We start from the raw sequence: 17,557 nt of genomic DNA, 5'->3' as shown, positions 1-17,557 counted from the left end.
AGTGTATATTTTTATGACAAGCAATTGTGCCTCTTGTACAAATGATTCATTGTTATCTTCATGCATGTTTCATTTTTAAATCTGTAGCCCCGCGATATTTTTGGTTGCTAACAGACTGATGTTTACACTGTGAAATGAACTCTGTAAATACCCATTACAAGGTTCAAAAGTAAGGAATACCTCTTATGATATTGTTTATTCCATATAAATTATTTTAACTTTACATGAGGATAGCTAAGTACTTTTCCTAAGATAGTCTCAGCTAAGATATTGGCTAAGTGTATTTAACCATAGTTAACGAATGTGACATAACCAACAAAACTAATAAAGTACTAGAGTTTCAATTTAGTCTAAGAACTTTTCCAATCGAGTCCACAGTTAGACGGGGCCATTATATTGTTTGTGTCTCGCTCTTGTTTATACGGAGTAATTAACTAGCGGAGATTGGAAACATCCTGCAGTCACTACGGAAGAAACAATTACTGCTCTATAGAAACCAATTATTGCTCTAGGTGACCACTGACCATTGACTACTGAGCATAGTACCAACACTGGTCTTTTATTGGCAAGCTAATGGAATAATTATACTAATTAACTGTGCACTAGATTTAGTTATCAGATTTGCAGTTTGTCTACGGTTTTTGGTAAGTTATGTTGTGACTCACTCGTAAACTCACTCAAAGATATTTTAACTTTGAGAGGGGATAGCCCAACTCCGCGTGGTGGTCACTTTTAGCGTATAGTCAAACTCCGCGTGGTGTCCACATCAACTACTTATAAAAAAAACTAAAAAAAAAATATTTTTATAAGATATAAAAAAACTTATGCCTGTAAATTCTGAGTAAAAAATGTGTTGATTGTAAAGTAAGATTTTTTCAATACAGCTGATTTATCATGAGTAGCTGTAGGACTGATGAAGAGTTTAAAATATTTCAATTAAATATTCGAAGTCTAAGAAAACATTTTGATGAACTTATTTTATACCTAAACACTTTAACATTTTCTTATGACATTGTTGTATTAACGGAAGTATGGATTAAGAGTGGAGAAGAAAATAAGTACAACATTCCAGGATACAACTTGTTGTTGAGAGACAGGCCAGACAACCAGGCTGGTGGAGTTGTTATCTATGTGAACTCTGCCCTATCCTACTCATGCCGACCCATCCTTCTGCCGACAGCTGAGATTCTCAATGTCGTCTTCACCTTATCACATAAAAATACCTCAACTTCACTTTCACTGTTTGGAGTTTATCGTCAATGTAAACACAGTTATAATAATTTCAAATCCGATTTTGAAAATTTGTTATTAGAATCAAATGACCCTACAATTTTTGTTGGAGATTTTAACATAGATGTATTAAATGATTCTGGATCTAAATCTGATTACCTTAACTTAATTTCTGCATATGGTTTTACTAATTTAATTAATCAGCCTACTAGGGAGATAAATAATAGTGCATCTTGTATTGACCATTTGTTAATAAGAAATACAAAAAGAATTGCTTTTGTTCATACTGTTGATAAAATAGGTATAACAGATCATTACGGAATTAGTTTGTTTTTGTCTGAATTAATTAATAGTAATAATAGTATAGCATTTAGTAGTGTCTTGGATAAAGATTTGTTTCGTCGTAAGCTTAAACTGTCCGATTGGCAACCTGTTTTTGATGAAGATAATGTGAACAAATGTGTAGAAAATTTTTATGATATCTATCAAAAATGTGTTGATAGTTCTTGTTATTTAAAAAAACTGAACAACAAAAATAAAAAAAGGAATGAGTGGATAAGCAATGAACTCATAAATTTAATAAACAATAAAAACAAACTTCATAGCATGGTTTCAAAAGATAAAAACAATGTTCAGTTGAAAATGCAATATAAAAACATTTCCAGGCTGGTGACTAGAAAAATTAGGTTAGCTAAGAAAAATTACTACTCTAGTCTGATTGAGAGGTCTAATGGGGATTCAAAGGTTTATTGGAGTGTTATAAAAAAAATAATTAGAAGTAATAAAAGTAATTTATCTAGTTTTGAGATAGATGATGTCCTTATTGAATGTAGTGGCAGTGAGAAAGTTATTGCAAATAAATTTAATGAATATTTTACACAAATTGTACCTGAATTAAAGCATGAGAACTTTGGCTGTGATATGTTTGTGGAAGATTATAGTACTTATGATATTTTTATTAGAGATTTTGTATTTATTGAGTCAGACATTGTAGATATAGTTAAATCTTTAAAAAATAAGGCTAGTGCTGGGATAGATGGTATTAATATTTTTATAATTAAGGATAACTTAGATGTATTCACCCCATTGTTATGTAAAATAATTAGAATTTCCTTGGATCAAGGTGTCTACCCAGACAGGTTTAAGATAGCATCGGTAGTACCGATTCATAAGTCTGGAAGTTTATCTAAAATTTCATCATACAGGCCTATCTCCGTTATAAGTACTGTAGCTAAAGTTTTTGAGACTTTGGTTAAAAAGAGGCTCATGGAATATTTTTCTAGTAGATCTCTTTTCTCTCAAAATCAATATGGGTTTTTGCCAGGTAAAGGCACTGATCTTGCTTTAGAAAGACATGTCAGTACTATCACTGATGCCATTGACAAACGTAATTATACATTGTCTTTGTATTTAGATTTTCAAAAAGCATTCGATGTTTTGGATCACAATGTGCTGTTTTCAAAATTTAGAAAATATGGCATAGGTGGTAGAGCTTTAGAGTGGTTGCAATCTTTTTGTAAAGGAAGAAAGCAGGCTGTGAAAGTTAATAATGTTTTGAGTGAAGTGCTTGATTTGCAATTTGGCACCCCTCAAGGAGGGGTTTTGGGCCCCATTATTTTTTTGATATATATAAACGACTTGCTGGAGCTTGATTTATATTCAAAAATATTTGCCTATGCTGATGACACAGCTCTTGTGTGCTCAGCTTTCAATAAAGAGTCGCTGAAACTAAAAATAAGAAAAGATTTAGACAAGATATCAAATTGGCTAATTGAAAACAGATTGTTAATAAACTCCTTAAAGTCTAAATGTTTATTTTTCTTTGATTATAATCAATCTCGAGAAAATTTACAAAATGAATTTAATTTATTGTGCCATAAACACTCTTGTTTGTATAATTGTTCTTGCAGTTGTATTGAAGTAGTAGAATATGTTAAATATCTAGGATTGTTTGTTGATCATCATTTAAAGTGGGAGCAGCATGTAAAACAACTCTCAATTAAATTAAGGAAAATAAATTATGCTTTATATCACTTAAGAGACAACATTAGGAGTGAGCATTTAAAAAAGGTATACATCTCCTGGTTTGAAAGTGTGATGAGATATGGAATAGTACATTATGGGGGTACTTATCCTACCATATTACAACCTGTCATTACGAACCAAAGACATGCACTGAGGACAGTTTTTGGATTAAAAAAATATGATAGAGTTAGTTATCTTTTTGAACAAGAAAACCTTTTAACCTTCAATCAATTGCACGTATACTGTTTGATTATGTTTGTTTTTAAATATCCGTACATGTTTAATATGAAACCTGTCAATAGAATATCTCGATCAGCACAATATTACTTGTTAGCAGAAAGCTTTTTTAAAAAGGAAACTAGTAGGCATCAGTTTTGTTGTCTTGGTCCAAAATTTTTTAATGCATTTGTAAAAATGTTTGGTAATGAAGTTTATAATGATAAAAGGTCTGTGATAAAGTCAAAAGCTTTGTTGTTTTCTATCAATCATAATATAGCATAAATAATCTGTAACTTATTTTTAGCATTGTTTTAGATAAATAACTATTTATATTTGCATGTAGAATTATTGTCTTTCTAAAAACCGTGTTCTTATTAAATTATTCTAAATTGTTTATTTATAACATAAGTGTTATTTGTATGATTAAAACAATAGCAATAGGAAATGTCTACTCACTGTTCTGTAAAGTGACAAAGAAGAAAAAAATGAACTGTTTGCTGCCAGAAAATGAAATGTATTACAGTAATAAAAATGTGTTTTTCATCCCGCGCGTGCTTTGCATGGCACATGGGATTATGTATTTAATTTAAAAATTGCATGAATAAAATTGTTTGAATTGAATTGAATTGAATTGAATTGAATTGAACTACTCATCAATCTTTAACTTTTACTTGTTGTGTTCTCAGGAGATATGATATGTATAATACAAAATATCCCAAAAGTAATATTACTCTTTTATTTGTTCATAGCTACTTTCTGAGGTTTGGTTTGGTTAGGTTAGGTTAAGGTCGGGTTAAGTTAACGATAGGTTGATTAAAATGAAACATAATTATTCTTTTTTATACTGGTTAAAATTATTTTATTAGTTACTGTGGTTTCATGCAGTTCTACATTATGTACATTTAAAACAACAATTTCAAACTTAAAATAGAAACTCTCAGCCGTCAAGGGCTGAGAGCCAAAATTGACCACCGCGCGGAGTTGGACATGTACCGCGAGGGGGGTTGGACCGTCGGTTTTGACAGATTTCTGACCACCGCGTGGAGTTGGGGTAAGCCCCTTTGAGAGTGAGTGTGGACATTTTATAGGCTATACAAAAAATTACTTTATCTACCTTTTTATGGTGGGAAGCATGAAGAATAAGTGGTTGGAACAGATAATTTTGTTGTGTGACAAAGGTATGATTGACACTTCCTTTTTAACCAGTGACAGGGTATATTATGATCAGGCTCTAAAGATACTTTTAAAACCGTTTGAGATCGACTTAGCAAAACAAAAAGTTGAATATGCTAATTTGCATACGAAACGTTGCTCCACTCGCGGGGTGGCCATACACTGGTGCACTCACCATACGAACAATTGAGATTTTTTTGATGTTAGGTATATCAGACAAATTATCCATAAAGGAAATTTAAAATCGATATGAATGTAATTGCTTAAGTAACTTAGAGTAACAGTTTTTACTTAATAACGGTGTTTGATCAAATATCTGGAAGTTAAATTTTATTTTATTTACTTAATCAATGACTACATGTGGAATGTCACAATATAAGAACAATAATGTAAAATTACAAAAACATTTTACCCATAATGAGTACTCAAATAAGCCGATTAACTTAGTTATTTTTTAATTAAATAATTAATTGTTATGAAAATATAGCTAACAAGTTTTAGAAAAGCTAACCAGGGTAAAATAGCTTTTTGAAATTTAAATGTTGATTCTGAACCATTAATAAAGTTTTTCCATGTACGCTGGGAGAGGGTAGCAGAGAGGAGATTGGACGGTAATTTGTTTTTTGCTGATCTATAAAGCCAGGATAAGCCTGAGTGAAACAATCAAGCCCAGAGTCATCGATCCAAACCTAGGGCGGCAGCAAACAATCAGTGGCTGTAGAAACACTTGCCCTAATTGAGTGTACCAATCCAAATATTTATACACAATAGTGTAAAGTTGAAATGGAAATATGCATGGGCTTGGCAAATACCATCGGTAAAGTTTGAAATTTATTCAGAAAGTTTGTGAAATTTATTTAAAAAGTTATTATTCTATGTTCCATAGCTAAAAAAGCCCCAATTTCGCATACGAGCAGTTTCTTTTAAGTTGAAAATATAATTAAGTAATTTTAGCTGGGATACAAGAAATGTTTAGCTGTAGTTAAAATGTGTAAATTATTGTTTAATACAAATTTGTAACAGGTTGAATGCATGCCAACAATAAAAGGTATACAATAAAAAGTCCATCACCTCTCTCACTGAAAAACTGTAACATTGTATTACATAAATAAGATGTACCTAGAATTAAATGGTTCATCCAATTCCATGATTAGTTATCTCAAAGACACGAGTATATCCATAATTCAGATAATAATAACTACTAGTATGAATATGAAACTTAACTCCCAGATAGACAGATGTATCAACAGGCGCACGACGCAAAACACGAGCTGTACCAAGATTGCATCTAGCATGAGAAGGCGCAAAGCTACATAGGTTGTTGGGCGATTTCGTTTGGATGTGTTAAATCTTTTACTTCTGCTTTCTTATTGACATGCACGCATTCTTCATGAATTAAACATTTATGAACTCATGTCCCAAAGAATATTTTATGACAAGATAGCATTTAAATTACTAAAACTACTTTTACCATTACTGAAGGAGAGGTTAGTACAAATATGTTTCTTAATTTGATAATGATTGCATTTTAATTTCAAACATTCCAACAGCAATTCCAGTTCAAAGGACTTTTACGAAACAGCCCAAACAACAAACTTATTTAATTATATATAAAATTGTCTTCGCTAAATTTACTATTTGTATGGCTGATTCTTCCTCTTGGAATTTTTGATTTCTAAAGCAAAATGAAATGAAACAATAATTTAATATTTGGAATCACACTTTATTTCATTAGATACGTAAACAACATAACAAATAACAATCCCCATAAAGCTGCGCTGGAAGGGGCTTCATACAATCCTGTTAGAGTAAGGGGATTGTAATGTAAACAACGTGGAGTTGTGAGGCTCATATCTCTCTATCAGCATCGGATTTTACCATTTTATTAATCCCCATGATTTATTTTGTGGCAAAAGTATATTCTACATTTAATATACTGTAAACATTGGTTTGGTCGTTATGTTGTATTTAATTTAGAATCGTTTATACCATTTTCAAGTCTTAAAGGTTTGTCGAATACCAATGTAACAAGTTTTATTAAAATTTAACTAATTTTCAAAGTGGTAGACATTAAGAATGAAGTCCTGTTTAACGTCTATTTTGAACAGTTCAAAATATTTTAGAACCAAGTTTACATAATGTATATTCATCAAGCGACAGTAAAATGTGTAATTGTACTGATGACGAATAATGTGAATAACACTTGTACCAGTGCTACTTATTAACTGGGATTAAAACAAATTTATATTACACTGGTCGATGTATTTTTCCAGTATTCGTGAAATTAAGTAAACGCGATGATACTTTTACACAACAAAATCTTAAACATATTTAGCCTGAAGCAAGCTAAGTTGGCTAGTGCTGTATGTGATGGAGTAAAAATTACTCACACTACAAGTATGAACATTCATTGATGAGTAGTGTATAAAATCCGAAAAAAAACTAACCAAGAATTTCCAGACAACTCCCGTTATTATGTTTTTATGGACACCTTTTTTGTATGATGTGTAGCACTAATGGGTTTTCCTGACAGAACCAATGTTTTCAGAATGTGGAAATTACCCCAGGCAGCATGCCAGAGGCAGCAAAGATCCGCAGTCTACTGGTAATATCGTAGAGCAGTATTTGAATTGCACTATTTTAAAAGTTTGTTTAGCTATCCATTGACCATAGAGAATAAACTTCTCATCCAATGTAAAGATTTTAACCAAGAAAATAAATGAAGCTCAGGACCATCTCACCAGAGGGTACTAGTATATCGGGTTAAATATTAATTATAATCCACGCCAACAGCTGATTGATTTATCACTTGACACAGAACGTTGTCATTAGTTGGTAGACCATCTCAAGAGATGGCACCATGTTTTTGGCTTCTAATTTTTAAATTGGTTGGGAAGTCTGTTCTGTGTATAGTCAAACGTTATTCCCATTTTGACCCAAAAAAAAGTAATTTTTTCAATTTCTTACTATTAGAGTTTTTACAAGAAAATATTATGTTGTACCATTGACTATAACAGAAAAGTTGTACCCATATATAATTACGGATGAAAATATAAAAAAATTATTTTCGAATTCAAATAATATTCTGACAAAGAATAAGTAAACTGTTGTAGTTTACTTTTTTATGAATATATTTTGATTTATTTATTCATTCTACTATTTTCATTATTTTAAAGTAATTTTTCTGTGAATTTCCAATCAGGCTCCAAGAACTCGCCTCTAAAGCACTCCGCCCTTCACTTATAATAATAGACTAACCTTTTCCCGATCTTTACGAGTTTTTCAACGATCTTTCCAAGATAAAACATCGATAAACAATTTATAAGGTTCACGAGGCAGTCTTTGTTTATAACAAATATGTATCAATCCACTATTGAAAGGTGTTTCAGTTTTTAAATACATATTCTGTAGTAAATTTGTCTATTGTTTTATAGTTATACCATTGACTATTGTTGTATCAATAGTCAAAGGTTATATCTTTCACTAATTATTCAATAGTTATTTGTGTAACTGCAATTTTCACTTGAGTTACACGTAATATTTTTCATAGAAATAATTAGTATTTAAAACAGTAAACAACACGTTTTAAGGTAGGTTAAATCCAAGCGTTGCACGAAATGGGAAACATCTGCACCAGCTGATCGTAGTCGTAGTATCTTGTGTTGCCAACCCACACACGGGTTACGTACATAATAAAAGCACGCTGTTTTGTGTTGTTTGGTTGGAATACTAGAATGCGGCAAAAGTAAGTAAATTCAGCAATTAGCAACTTTCTGTACTATATTCAGTGCAAGGAAGCCTACTTTGTCAGTTGACTGTAGGAAAAGGTTATGTGTATTAATTTGAGATTTTGTTACTTTTATTCAATTTACATTTAAGCGTTCAAGCGTATACCTATTTAAGGTATACGCTTGAATGTAAACTGAATAAAAGTTAGGTTTCGAAGAAAGTTTAAAAAAAGATCTTTTCAAAAGATTAACAGCGCGTGTTTACTATTAACATCACTTAATTAATTAATTTCAGTAAGGTAATAGTATATTTCGTACCTAGGGCCGAAAATGAGGTTTTGCCGGCTCGAGATAGTTTTTAAGTTCGAGACGAAGTCGAGAACTTAAATCGATCGAGAGCCGCAAAACCATTTCGGTCCGTGGTACGAACGCTATTTTTCACCACACTATACCCTATTACCACTATTCACCACAATAATAATGCACACTGATAGTCAACACAACTACAACTTTAAGGTTATGTGAAGAAATAATTTGAGGAATCAGCAAAAATAAAAATATATAGTTGCTAGGCAACGGTGACAATAACACAATTCTATTGAAATGCTATGGATTTTGATTATGTATTTAAAATGCATTTGTGTTTTAAGTAAGTAAGCGGACAGCTGATTTTGCGGCCCCGGCCTGTAAAAACCTGCTCGGTCCCCAAATTATGGACAGCTGGCATCGCCAGCAAAACGTAACTTTCGGCCACCAATTAACGTATGTAATACAGCCAAAAACATGATAGTGTGGTGAAAAACTGTTATCGATGTTGGAAGACGCGTCAGTGTATAGGTGATTATGATTAGAGGCAGATTAGAGGCAAGTTTCTGTTATCAGCTGGTATTTCAGGGAGGGTGTGTCACGTTAAAGGGTAAAGGATCATCGAGAGGAGGGAGGGGTGGGAGACTGCCAACACCAACTCCGAGTCTTCATTTCACTCGGTTTGTACGAGTTGGAATTCTTAGCTGTAGGTTCCATATATTAAATTCTTACAGGCACCAAGCCGACAAGATTCATATTTATTATGATAAAATATAATGCTAAACGTTAATGGCTGGACGATTGTTGGACCAATTTAATGTATTTTACTTTGACTATGCAGAAATAAACCCCAAACTTTAAACAAGTGTTATTTAAACTAAAACAATTTATAAGGGGGTCGACTTTGTTTACGCTACGTACTTAAAAAACTAACCTTAGAAATAAGTTACCTATGCTTCCCATGAGAAGTAAAAAGAGTATTTGTAACAGTAATGAGTATAATTGGTAAAGAATGACATAGCACTAAGAAATGTAATGCAGTGGACATATAAAACCGGTATATAGTTTGCTACACTCACTAAATCTTTAGAACAAAATTATAAGTCACTATATCCATACATTAAAACCATGTCACAAGACACAGTGGGTATAAGAAAGTTTCTACTTTATACATAGACATAGACATAGACATATTTTATTTGCACATAACATTCTTTACATGTGTTACATACAGAATAGGTGCATTGTCAGAGTTAAAATTATCAGGATATAAAAAATAAAATAGTAATCAAGATGGTAGAAAGAGACATATTGTTGGGACAACATCCAGTAAGTGGCAGGGTTGGACATTCCGGAGCCTCCCTTACAATCGATGCCCTTATATACGAGCTACCTAGGTGTGTCATACTGTCTATAACACACCACAGTGTCACTAGACACAGTAACTGTTACGTAGTGGTAGATAGAGACATATTGTTGGGACAACATCCAGTAAGTGGCAGGGTTGGACATTCCGGAGCCTCCCTCACAATCGATGTCCCATATACGAGCCACCTAGGTGTGTCATACTGTCTATAACACACCAAAGTGTCACTAGACACAGTTACTGTTACGTAGTGGTAGAAAGAGACATATTGTTGGAACAACATCCAGTAAGTGGCAGGGTTGGACATTCCGGAGCCTCCCTTACAATCGATGCCCTTATATACGAGCTACCTAGGTGTGTCATACTGTCTATAACACACCAAAGTGTCACTAGACACAGTTACTGTTACGTAGTGGTAGAAAGAGACATATTGTTGGGACAACATCCAGTAAGTGGCAGGGTTGGACATACCAGAGCCTCCCTTACAATCAATGCCCCATAGCCACCTAGGTGTGTCATGCTGTCTATAACACACCACAGTGTCACCAGACACAGTAACTGTTACGAAGTGGTAGAAAGAGACATATTGTTGGGACAACATCCAGTAAGTGGCAGGGTTGGACATTCCGGAGCCTCCCTCACAATCGATGCCCCATATACGAGCGACCTAGGTGTGTCATACTGTCTATAACACACCACAGTGTCACTAGACACAGTAACTGTTACGAAGTGGTAGATAGAGACATATTGTTGGGACAACATCCAGTAAGTGGCAGGGTTGGACATTCCGGAGCCTCCCTTACAATCAATGCCCCATGTATGAGCCACCTAGGTGTGTCATACTGTCTATAATACACCACAGTGTCACTAGACACAGTAACTGTTACGAAGTGGTAGATAGAGACATATTGTTGGGACAACATCCAGTAAGTGGCAGGGTTGGACATTCCGTAGCCTCCCTTACAATCAATGCCCCATGTATGAGCCACCTAGGTGTGTCATACTGTCTATAACACACCACAGTGTCACCAGACACAGTAACTGTTACGAAGTGGTAGAAAGAGACATATTGTTGGGACAACATCCAGTAAGTGGCAGGTTTGGACATTCTGGAGCCTCCCTCACAATCGATGCCCTTATATACGAGCCACCTAGGTGTGTCATACTGTCTATAACACACCACAGTGTCACCAGACACAGTAACTGTTACGAAGTGGTAGAAAGAGACATATTGTTGGGACAACATCCAGTAAGTGGCAGGGTTGGACATTCCGTAGCCTCCCTTACAATCAATGCCCCATGTATGAGCCACCTAGGTGTGTCATACTGTCTATAACACACCACAGTGTCACTAGACTCAGTAACTGTTACGAAGTGGTAGATAGAGACATATTGTTGGGACAACATCCAGTAAGTGGCAGGTTTGGACATTCTGGAGCCTCCCTCACAATCGATGCCCTTATATACGAGCCACCTAGGTGTGTCATACTGTCTATAACACACCACAGTGTCACCAGACACAGTTACTGTTACGAAGTGGTAGAAAGAGACATATTGTTGGGACAACATCCAGTAAGTGGCAGGGTTGGACATTCTGGAGCCTACCTCACAATCAATGCCCCATATATTAGCCACCTAGGTGTGTCATACTGTCTATAACACACCACAGTGTCACCAGACACAGTTACTGTTACGAAGTGGTAGAAAGAGACATATTGTTGGGACAACATCCAGTAAGTGGCAGGGTTGGACATTCTGGAGCCTACCTCACAATCAATGCCCCATATATTAGCCACCTAGGTGTGTCATACTGTCTATAACACACCACAGTGTCACCAGACACAGTAACTGTTACGAAGTGGTAGAAAGAGACATATTGTTGGGACAACATCCAGTAAGTGGCAGGGTTGGACATTCCGGAGCCTCCCTTACAATCAATGCCCCATATACGAGCGACCTAGGTGTGTCATACTGTCTATAACACACCACAGTGTCACTAGACACAGTAACTGTTACGAAGTGGTAGATAGAGACATATTGTTGGGACAACATCCAGTAAGTGGCAGGGTTGGACATTCCGGAGCCTCCCTTACAATCAATGCCCCATGTATGAGCCACCTAGGTGTGTCATACTGTCTATAACACACCACAGTGTCACTAGACACAGTAACTGTTACGAAGTGGTAGATAGAGACATATTGTTGGGACAACATCCAGTAAGTGGCAGGGTTGGACATTCCGTAGCCTCCCTTACAATCAATGCCCCATGTATGAGCCACCTAGGTGTGTCATACTGTCTATAACACACCACAGTGTCACTAGACTCAGTAACTGTTACGAAGTGGTAGATAGAGACATATTGTTGGGACAACATCCAGTAAGTGGCAGGGTTGGACATTCCGTAGCCTCCCTTACAATCAATGCCCGATGTATGAGCCACCTAGGTGTGTCATACTGTCTATAACACACCACAGTGTCACTAGACACAGTAACTGTTACGAAGTGGTAGATAGAGACATATTGTTGGGACAACATCCAGTAAGTGGCAGGGTTGGACATTCCGGAGCCTCCCTTACAATCAATGCCCCATGTATGAGCCACCTAGGTGTGTCATACTGTCTATAACACACCACAGTGTCACTAGACACAGTAACTGTTACGAAGTGGTAGAAAGAGACATATTGTTGGGACAACATCCAGTAAGTGGCAGGGTTGGACATTCTGGAGCCTACCTCACAATCAATGCCCCATATATTAGCCACCTAGGTGTGTCATACTGTCTATAACACACCACAGTGTCACCAGACACAGTAACTGTTACGAAGTGGTAGAAAGAGACATATTGTTGGGACAACATCCAGTAAGTGGCAGGGTTGGACATTCCGGAGCCTCACTCACAATCAATGCCCCATATATTAGCCACCTAGGTGTGTCATACTGTCTATAACACACCACAGTGTCACCAGACACAGTAACTGTTACGAAGTGGTAGAAAGAGACATATTGTTGGGACAACATCCAGTAAGTGGCAGGGTTGGACATTCCGGAGCCTCCCTTACAATCAATGCCCCATATACGAGCCACCTAGGTGTGTCATACTGTCTATAACACACCACAGTGTCACTAGACACAGTAACTGTTACGTAGTGGTAGAAAGAGGCATATTGTTGGGACAACATCCAGTAAGTGGCAGGGTTGGACATTCCGGAGCCTCCCTCACAATTGATGCCCCATATAGGAGCCACCTAGGTGTGACATACCGTCTATAACACACCACAGTGTCACTAGACACAGTAACTGTTACGTAGTGGTAGAAAGAGACATATTGTTGGGACAACATCCAGTAAGTGGCAGGGTTGGACATTCCGGAGCCTCCCTCACAATCGATGCCCTTATATAAGAGCCACCTAGGTGTGTCATACTGTCTATAACACACCACAGTGTCACTAGACACAGTAACTGTTACGTAGTGGTAGAAAGAGGCATATTGTTGGGACAACATCCAGTAAGTGGCAGGGTTGGACATTCCGGAGCCTCCCTCACAATCGATGCCCCATATAACGAGCCGGTGCGGCGCGTCAAATAGCCTACCCACCCTTCAATGTACCACGTTCTTATAGATATCAGCATATACCAACATTAATCGTGCAAAATGTTCAATAATCAGCCTTCTGTCAGAAGATTTTTACGATTCAAAACCTGTAATCAATTCAAGTAGTTAGTTTAGTATTCGAGGTTCATCCGACACCTGAAAAAAGTCAAAAGTTCTATATAAACATTTTTGCAAACGGTTTACTTACGGGCCAGTGACGTCATTTGTTTATTCCATCCAGTTTGTGGTATAATATCCACGCTGTTTGCTCATTATAACCTGTTTCGTTTGACAAGTACCAAGCACTTGATTGATGGTAAACTATCGCCATTTAATAAGAAAGAATTTAAGTACTATCCAAGCAAAATCAAAGTGATCTCTTGTCTGGCGTCAGGACATAGTGTTCTGTGGCGTCATGGGATAGAATCTGAGTTATTAAAGGGGCAATTATTAACCACGTCTTAAAAAATTTACAAAAAAGGAAACCGTTTTGCTTTGTATAATATAAACGTCCCTCCTAAAAAAAGACATGTTGAATGAACTATCAAAATATGTTTTTTAAATCCATGAACTCAGCTCATACCTAATTTTAGTGCACCCAACTTTGATCGTTAGGCATTGAAATAATGGAAAAAGTAAATCACAGAGTATGTCAAAGCTTTGGTTATTGCTCCGAATGTTTTGTTTGATGTTTCTGTTCCAAAACAACGTTCTAGTTGTCACGATGAATTACAACTCTCTCAGACTCGAACTGAAAGACAAATGTGCGCCAAGTGTCTAAATGAGCAATTATGCAACATGAAGATAAATGCAGCTACGGATTTCAACATATCATATGGCGGCATTCAAGCATTGTTCGTCAATCTTATAGTGTTACAAAGTATTTAGATTTAAATTTCGAAACGAAAGTTGTATATTTTTGGTTTTTAAAATAGTATAATGTCGATCCCACTGCAGTTACAGAAGTAGGAGTAATTAATGGAAGCACTATGTGTAATTTTATTGAAGCCAATAAACTAATGGGTATAAACGGGGGTTAATACAACAGCAACATATTCTAGAAGATATACATTTCAATTCAAAAACAGAAGTTTGTGCCTAAATAAATGTGACATCATCAAATAAGCACTCAAAATATAGAACTATTTTGACTTTCATTGGTTGTAACAGTAAGTACTTATACAAAATAATCAACCTACATACTATGTGAACTGAATGAAATTATTGTAAATCTAAAAATGCATGATTATTGATTATACCTGTATTTAAGGTATAACTACTGTATTAAAATTGATAGTATATTCTTAAAAGGTAATAGTCAAATGAAAAATATAAATCCAAACCATTGCTGATTGTTGGTAAAGTTTTAGTTGCAAGTCAGATAGGGTGTTAAATAACATTATTTTAGGGCATCTGCTATTCTAAAACGCTTACAGTACTAAGCCCGAATGTTTCTTATGATGAAGGTGATGAAGATAATGGGGAAACAAGTTATGTGAGTGTGATTAAAACCAATCTAGATTGAGAAAGAAAATGTTTCCCACTTACTATTACTTTGATTTCTTTGGGGGAAATTGGACAAAAACTATATAAATCAACTCATTAAAAAATCTTTGGTCGCATTAAAAATAGAAGCTGGAGCCAAAAAACAAAATACAATTCAAAAAGCAAAATAAAACGCCAAAAATACCTACAGTGGAGGAACTCTTCGAAGCTTTTGTGGGTGAGAAGTTACCCCTACTCTTACTCACGACAGAGCTCTCTTCAGGGGTCGTAGGTAGAATTGAGGGATGGCGCAGGTCATGGACCTTGGTCTTGAGGTCACCGACTGTCTGCAGCAGAGTGTCGTGGTCGGCCCTCAGAGAGGTCAGCTGTGTCCGGACTAGCTCAACGTCGGTGTTGAGCAGGGAGATCATCTCGGTCCGGAACTCTTTGAACATCTGCACCATCGCGTCTCTAGTGAGGACCTCGGCCCCAGGACCTCCTGGTACGTCCGACACCACTTCCATCGCACGGAACGCCTGCAACCGCAGAACCGCTGGAACGGGGACGTTTTCGGAGAGTTTAGAGACACGAGATCGCGAACTCGAGCGGTGCGATCGTCGAGACTCCGCGGCTATACTGACACGATATAAATAGAGCGAGCGCGCGCTCGACACGACACGACAACAACACGGTGAGGGACTCGTGACCCAATAAAAGGGCGTGAGAATCTGCAGACGAGCGAAGTAAGCGACACACCAGCTGGGTGGTTGCCAACACCGCTGAGTTTAGCTCGAGGTTTGGACATCGTCACCTCCTCTCTCCACTCACGGCATTCCTCAGGGAAACATACTAGTACTTAGAGGGATATAATATTGTGTTGCACGTATTGACTTGACCTAGCAGGTCTAGGCCTCAAATAAACTAGCCTATTTAGATAAATATGTTCAACCCTATTTGTCGTTGAGATATTATGTTTCTGGCATTGGAATTTTGAATGTAAAATGAATTTAAAATGTAAAAATTGCAGTTTAATTTAGGCGTTTGCACCTCTTTACACAACAACGAAGGAAGAAAATGCAATATTATAGTTCGAATTGGGAAGAATACACTGCCAGTAATTAAAAGTGGTGGTCTAAGCTACTTTTGCATTACTACAAGTCGCAGGCACAAGTCGCGGCAACATGTCGAGGCCATGTCGAGACACATGTCGCACGTAGTTTGTCATGCCGTTTCCATTCCAGGCATGGGACACAAGTCCCACAACTACGACTGGCAGACATAAAAGCCTCTGCTTTTTTATTAAGGCTGGTGCATACAATGAACTTAGAAGAAAAAGGCGAAAACGATCTAGATGGTAGAAGAAAAAGACGAAAACGATCTAGATGGTGGATCAGATGCCTTTAATTCATTGATGAGAGATTTGCGCGTACAAAGTGGCTTCAAACATTTCCTCCTACGAAATCGACGAAATTTCAGGTTATGTTCACCTGTCATCTATGAGCATGAGGTGGTTCGGAGGACCTGAGCATGTGCGAGTTGCAGGCATATGTGCCCGGCTTTTTTTATTCCAAATGGGCACAATTTCAACTGGAATAAAGTGTGCAGTGGTGAGGTTGAGGTAGTATTTTAACTACTATTAACCAGTGTAGAAAGTAACTTTCAATTACAGGCCTGCCTTAGGGGTATGCCTCATAGATGTATAAAGCAATTCTTTTTATCATTGGATATAAAATATGGACGTACACGATCGGGGGACATTTAACTGCGAAGCATTCGTTTTGGCTTGAGACTGTCAGATATTGTATTTGCGAAGATTTATACATGTATTCCTATACAGTAATAGTTTCGCCAACATATCTGGAAAAGTCCACACTAAATATGCAAACCAACTTCTGTTTTGAATATAAGAAGGATTTAACTTAATCCCCATATGTAGAACGGGGGGGGGGGTTAGCTAGTACTCAATATATTATATTAAGACCAACTGTAAGACTATTCCAAAAAAGGTATAAAACCAAAAATATTCAAAGGAACTGAAAGGGGTTTGGGAATTCAACATCTAATCAGCAACTATTTTGATATCAAAAAAGAAAACACAATGTGTGCAGTGAAACCTAAATCCTTAAACAATTTCCTAATCAAGAAATCACACTCGCTTAAGATTTTAGGTATATCTATATCGCAATCATTTATTTGTTTTAATTTTAGTAAACACAAAGTATTATTATAAAAAAATATATAAAAATCCCATTGAGTTGTAGAGTCTATAAAGTAAATGCAAGGTTAGAGCCTGCAATACAAGGAGGAAAAAGGTCTTATAAAAGTTGATTACTCGATCAATTTCTCACCCAAGTTAAACCTCAATGCAATCTGAAATTCCGTAAACATTAACTATGTATTGTAATTATTGTCTCAAGCCTCCTCGCTTCTAGG

General features: G+C 36.3%; 1 protein-coding gene across 4 annotated transcripts in view; it reads right to left on the bottom strand.

Moving 5' to 3' along the window:
* The window catches only part of LOC128988217 (uncharacterized protein ZK1073.1), a 74,339-nt gene that overhangs the window by 35,671 nt on the left and 21,111 nt on the right, over positions 1-17,557 (bottom strand). The window contains exon 1 of one of the 4 annotated variants that reach the window (XM_054409499.1): positions 15,334-15,828. The exons of 2 other annotated variants lie outside the window; for them this stretch is intronic. In XM_054409499.1, the coding sequence (XP_054265474.1) occupies positions 15,334-15,648 (315 nt within the window). In that variant the 5' untranslated portion in view covers positions 15,649-15,828. Of the gene's footprint in view, positions 1-15,333; positions 15,829-17,557 lie in introns of those variants that run through there. One more of the 4 variants, XM_054409500.1, reaches the window with a different exon arrangement.

This window comes from Macrosteles quadrilineatus, unplaced genomic scaffold, assembly GCF_028750875.1.
Source record: "Macrosteles quadrilineatus isolate MER2022 unplaced genomic scaffold, UCM_ALF_1.0 Scaffold_1__1_contigs__length_201487025, whole genome shotgun sequence".
Taxonomy (NCBI): Eukaryota; Metazoa; Arthropoda; class Insecta; order Hemiptera; family Cicadellidae; genus Macrosteles; species Macrosteles quadrilineatus.
This window is presented reverse-complemented; position numbering and strand designations above follow the sequence as displayed.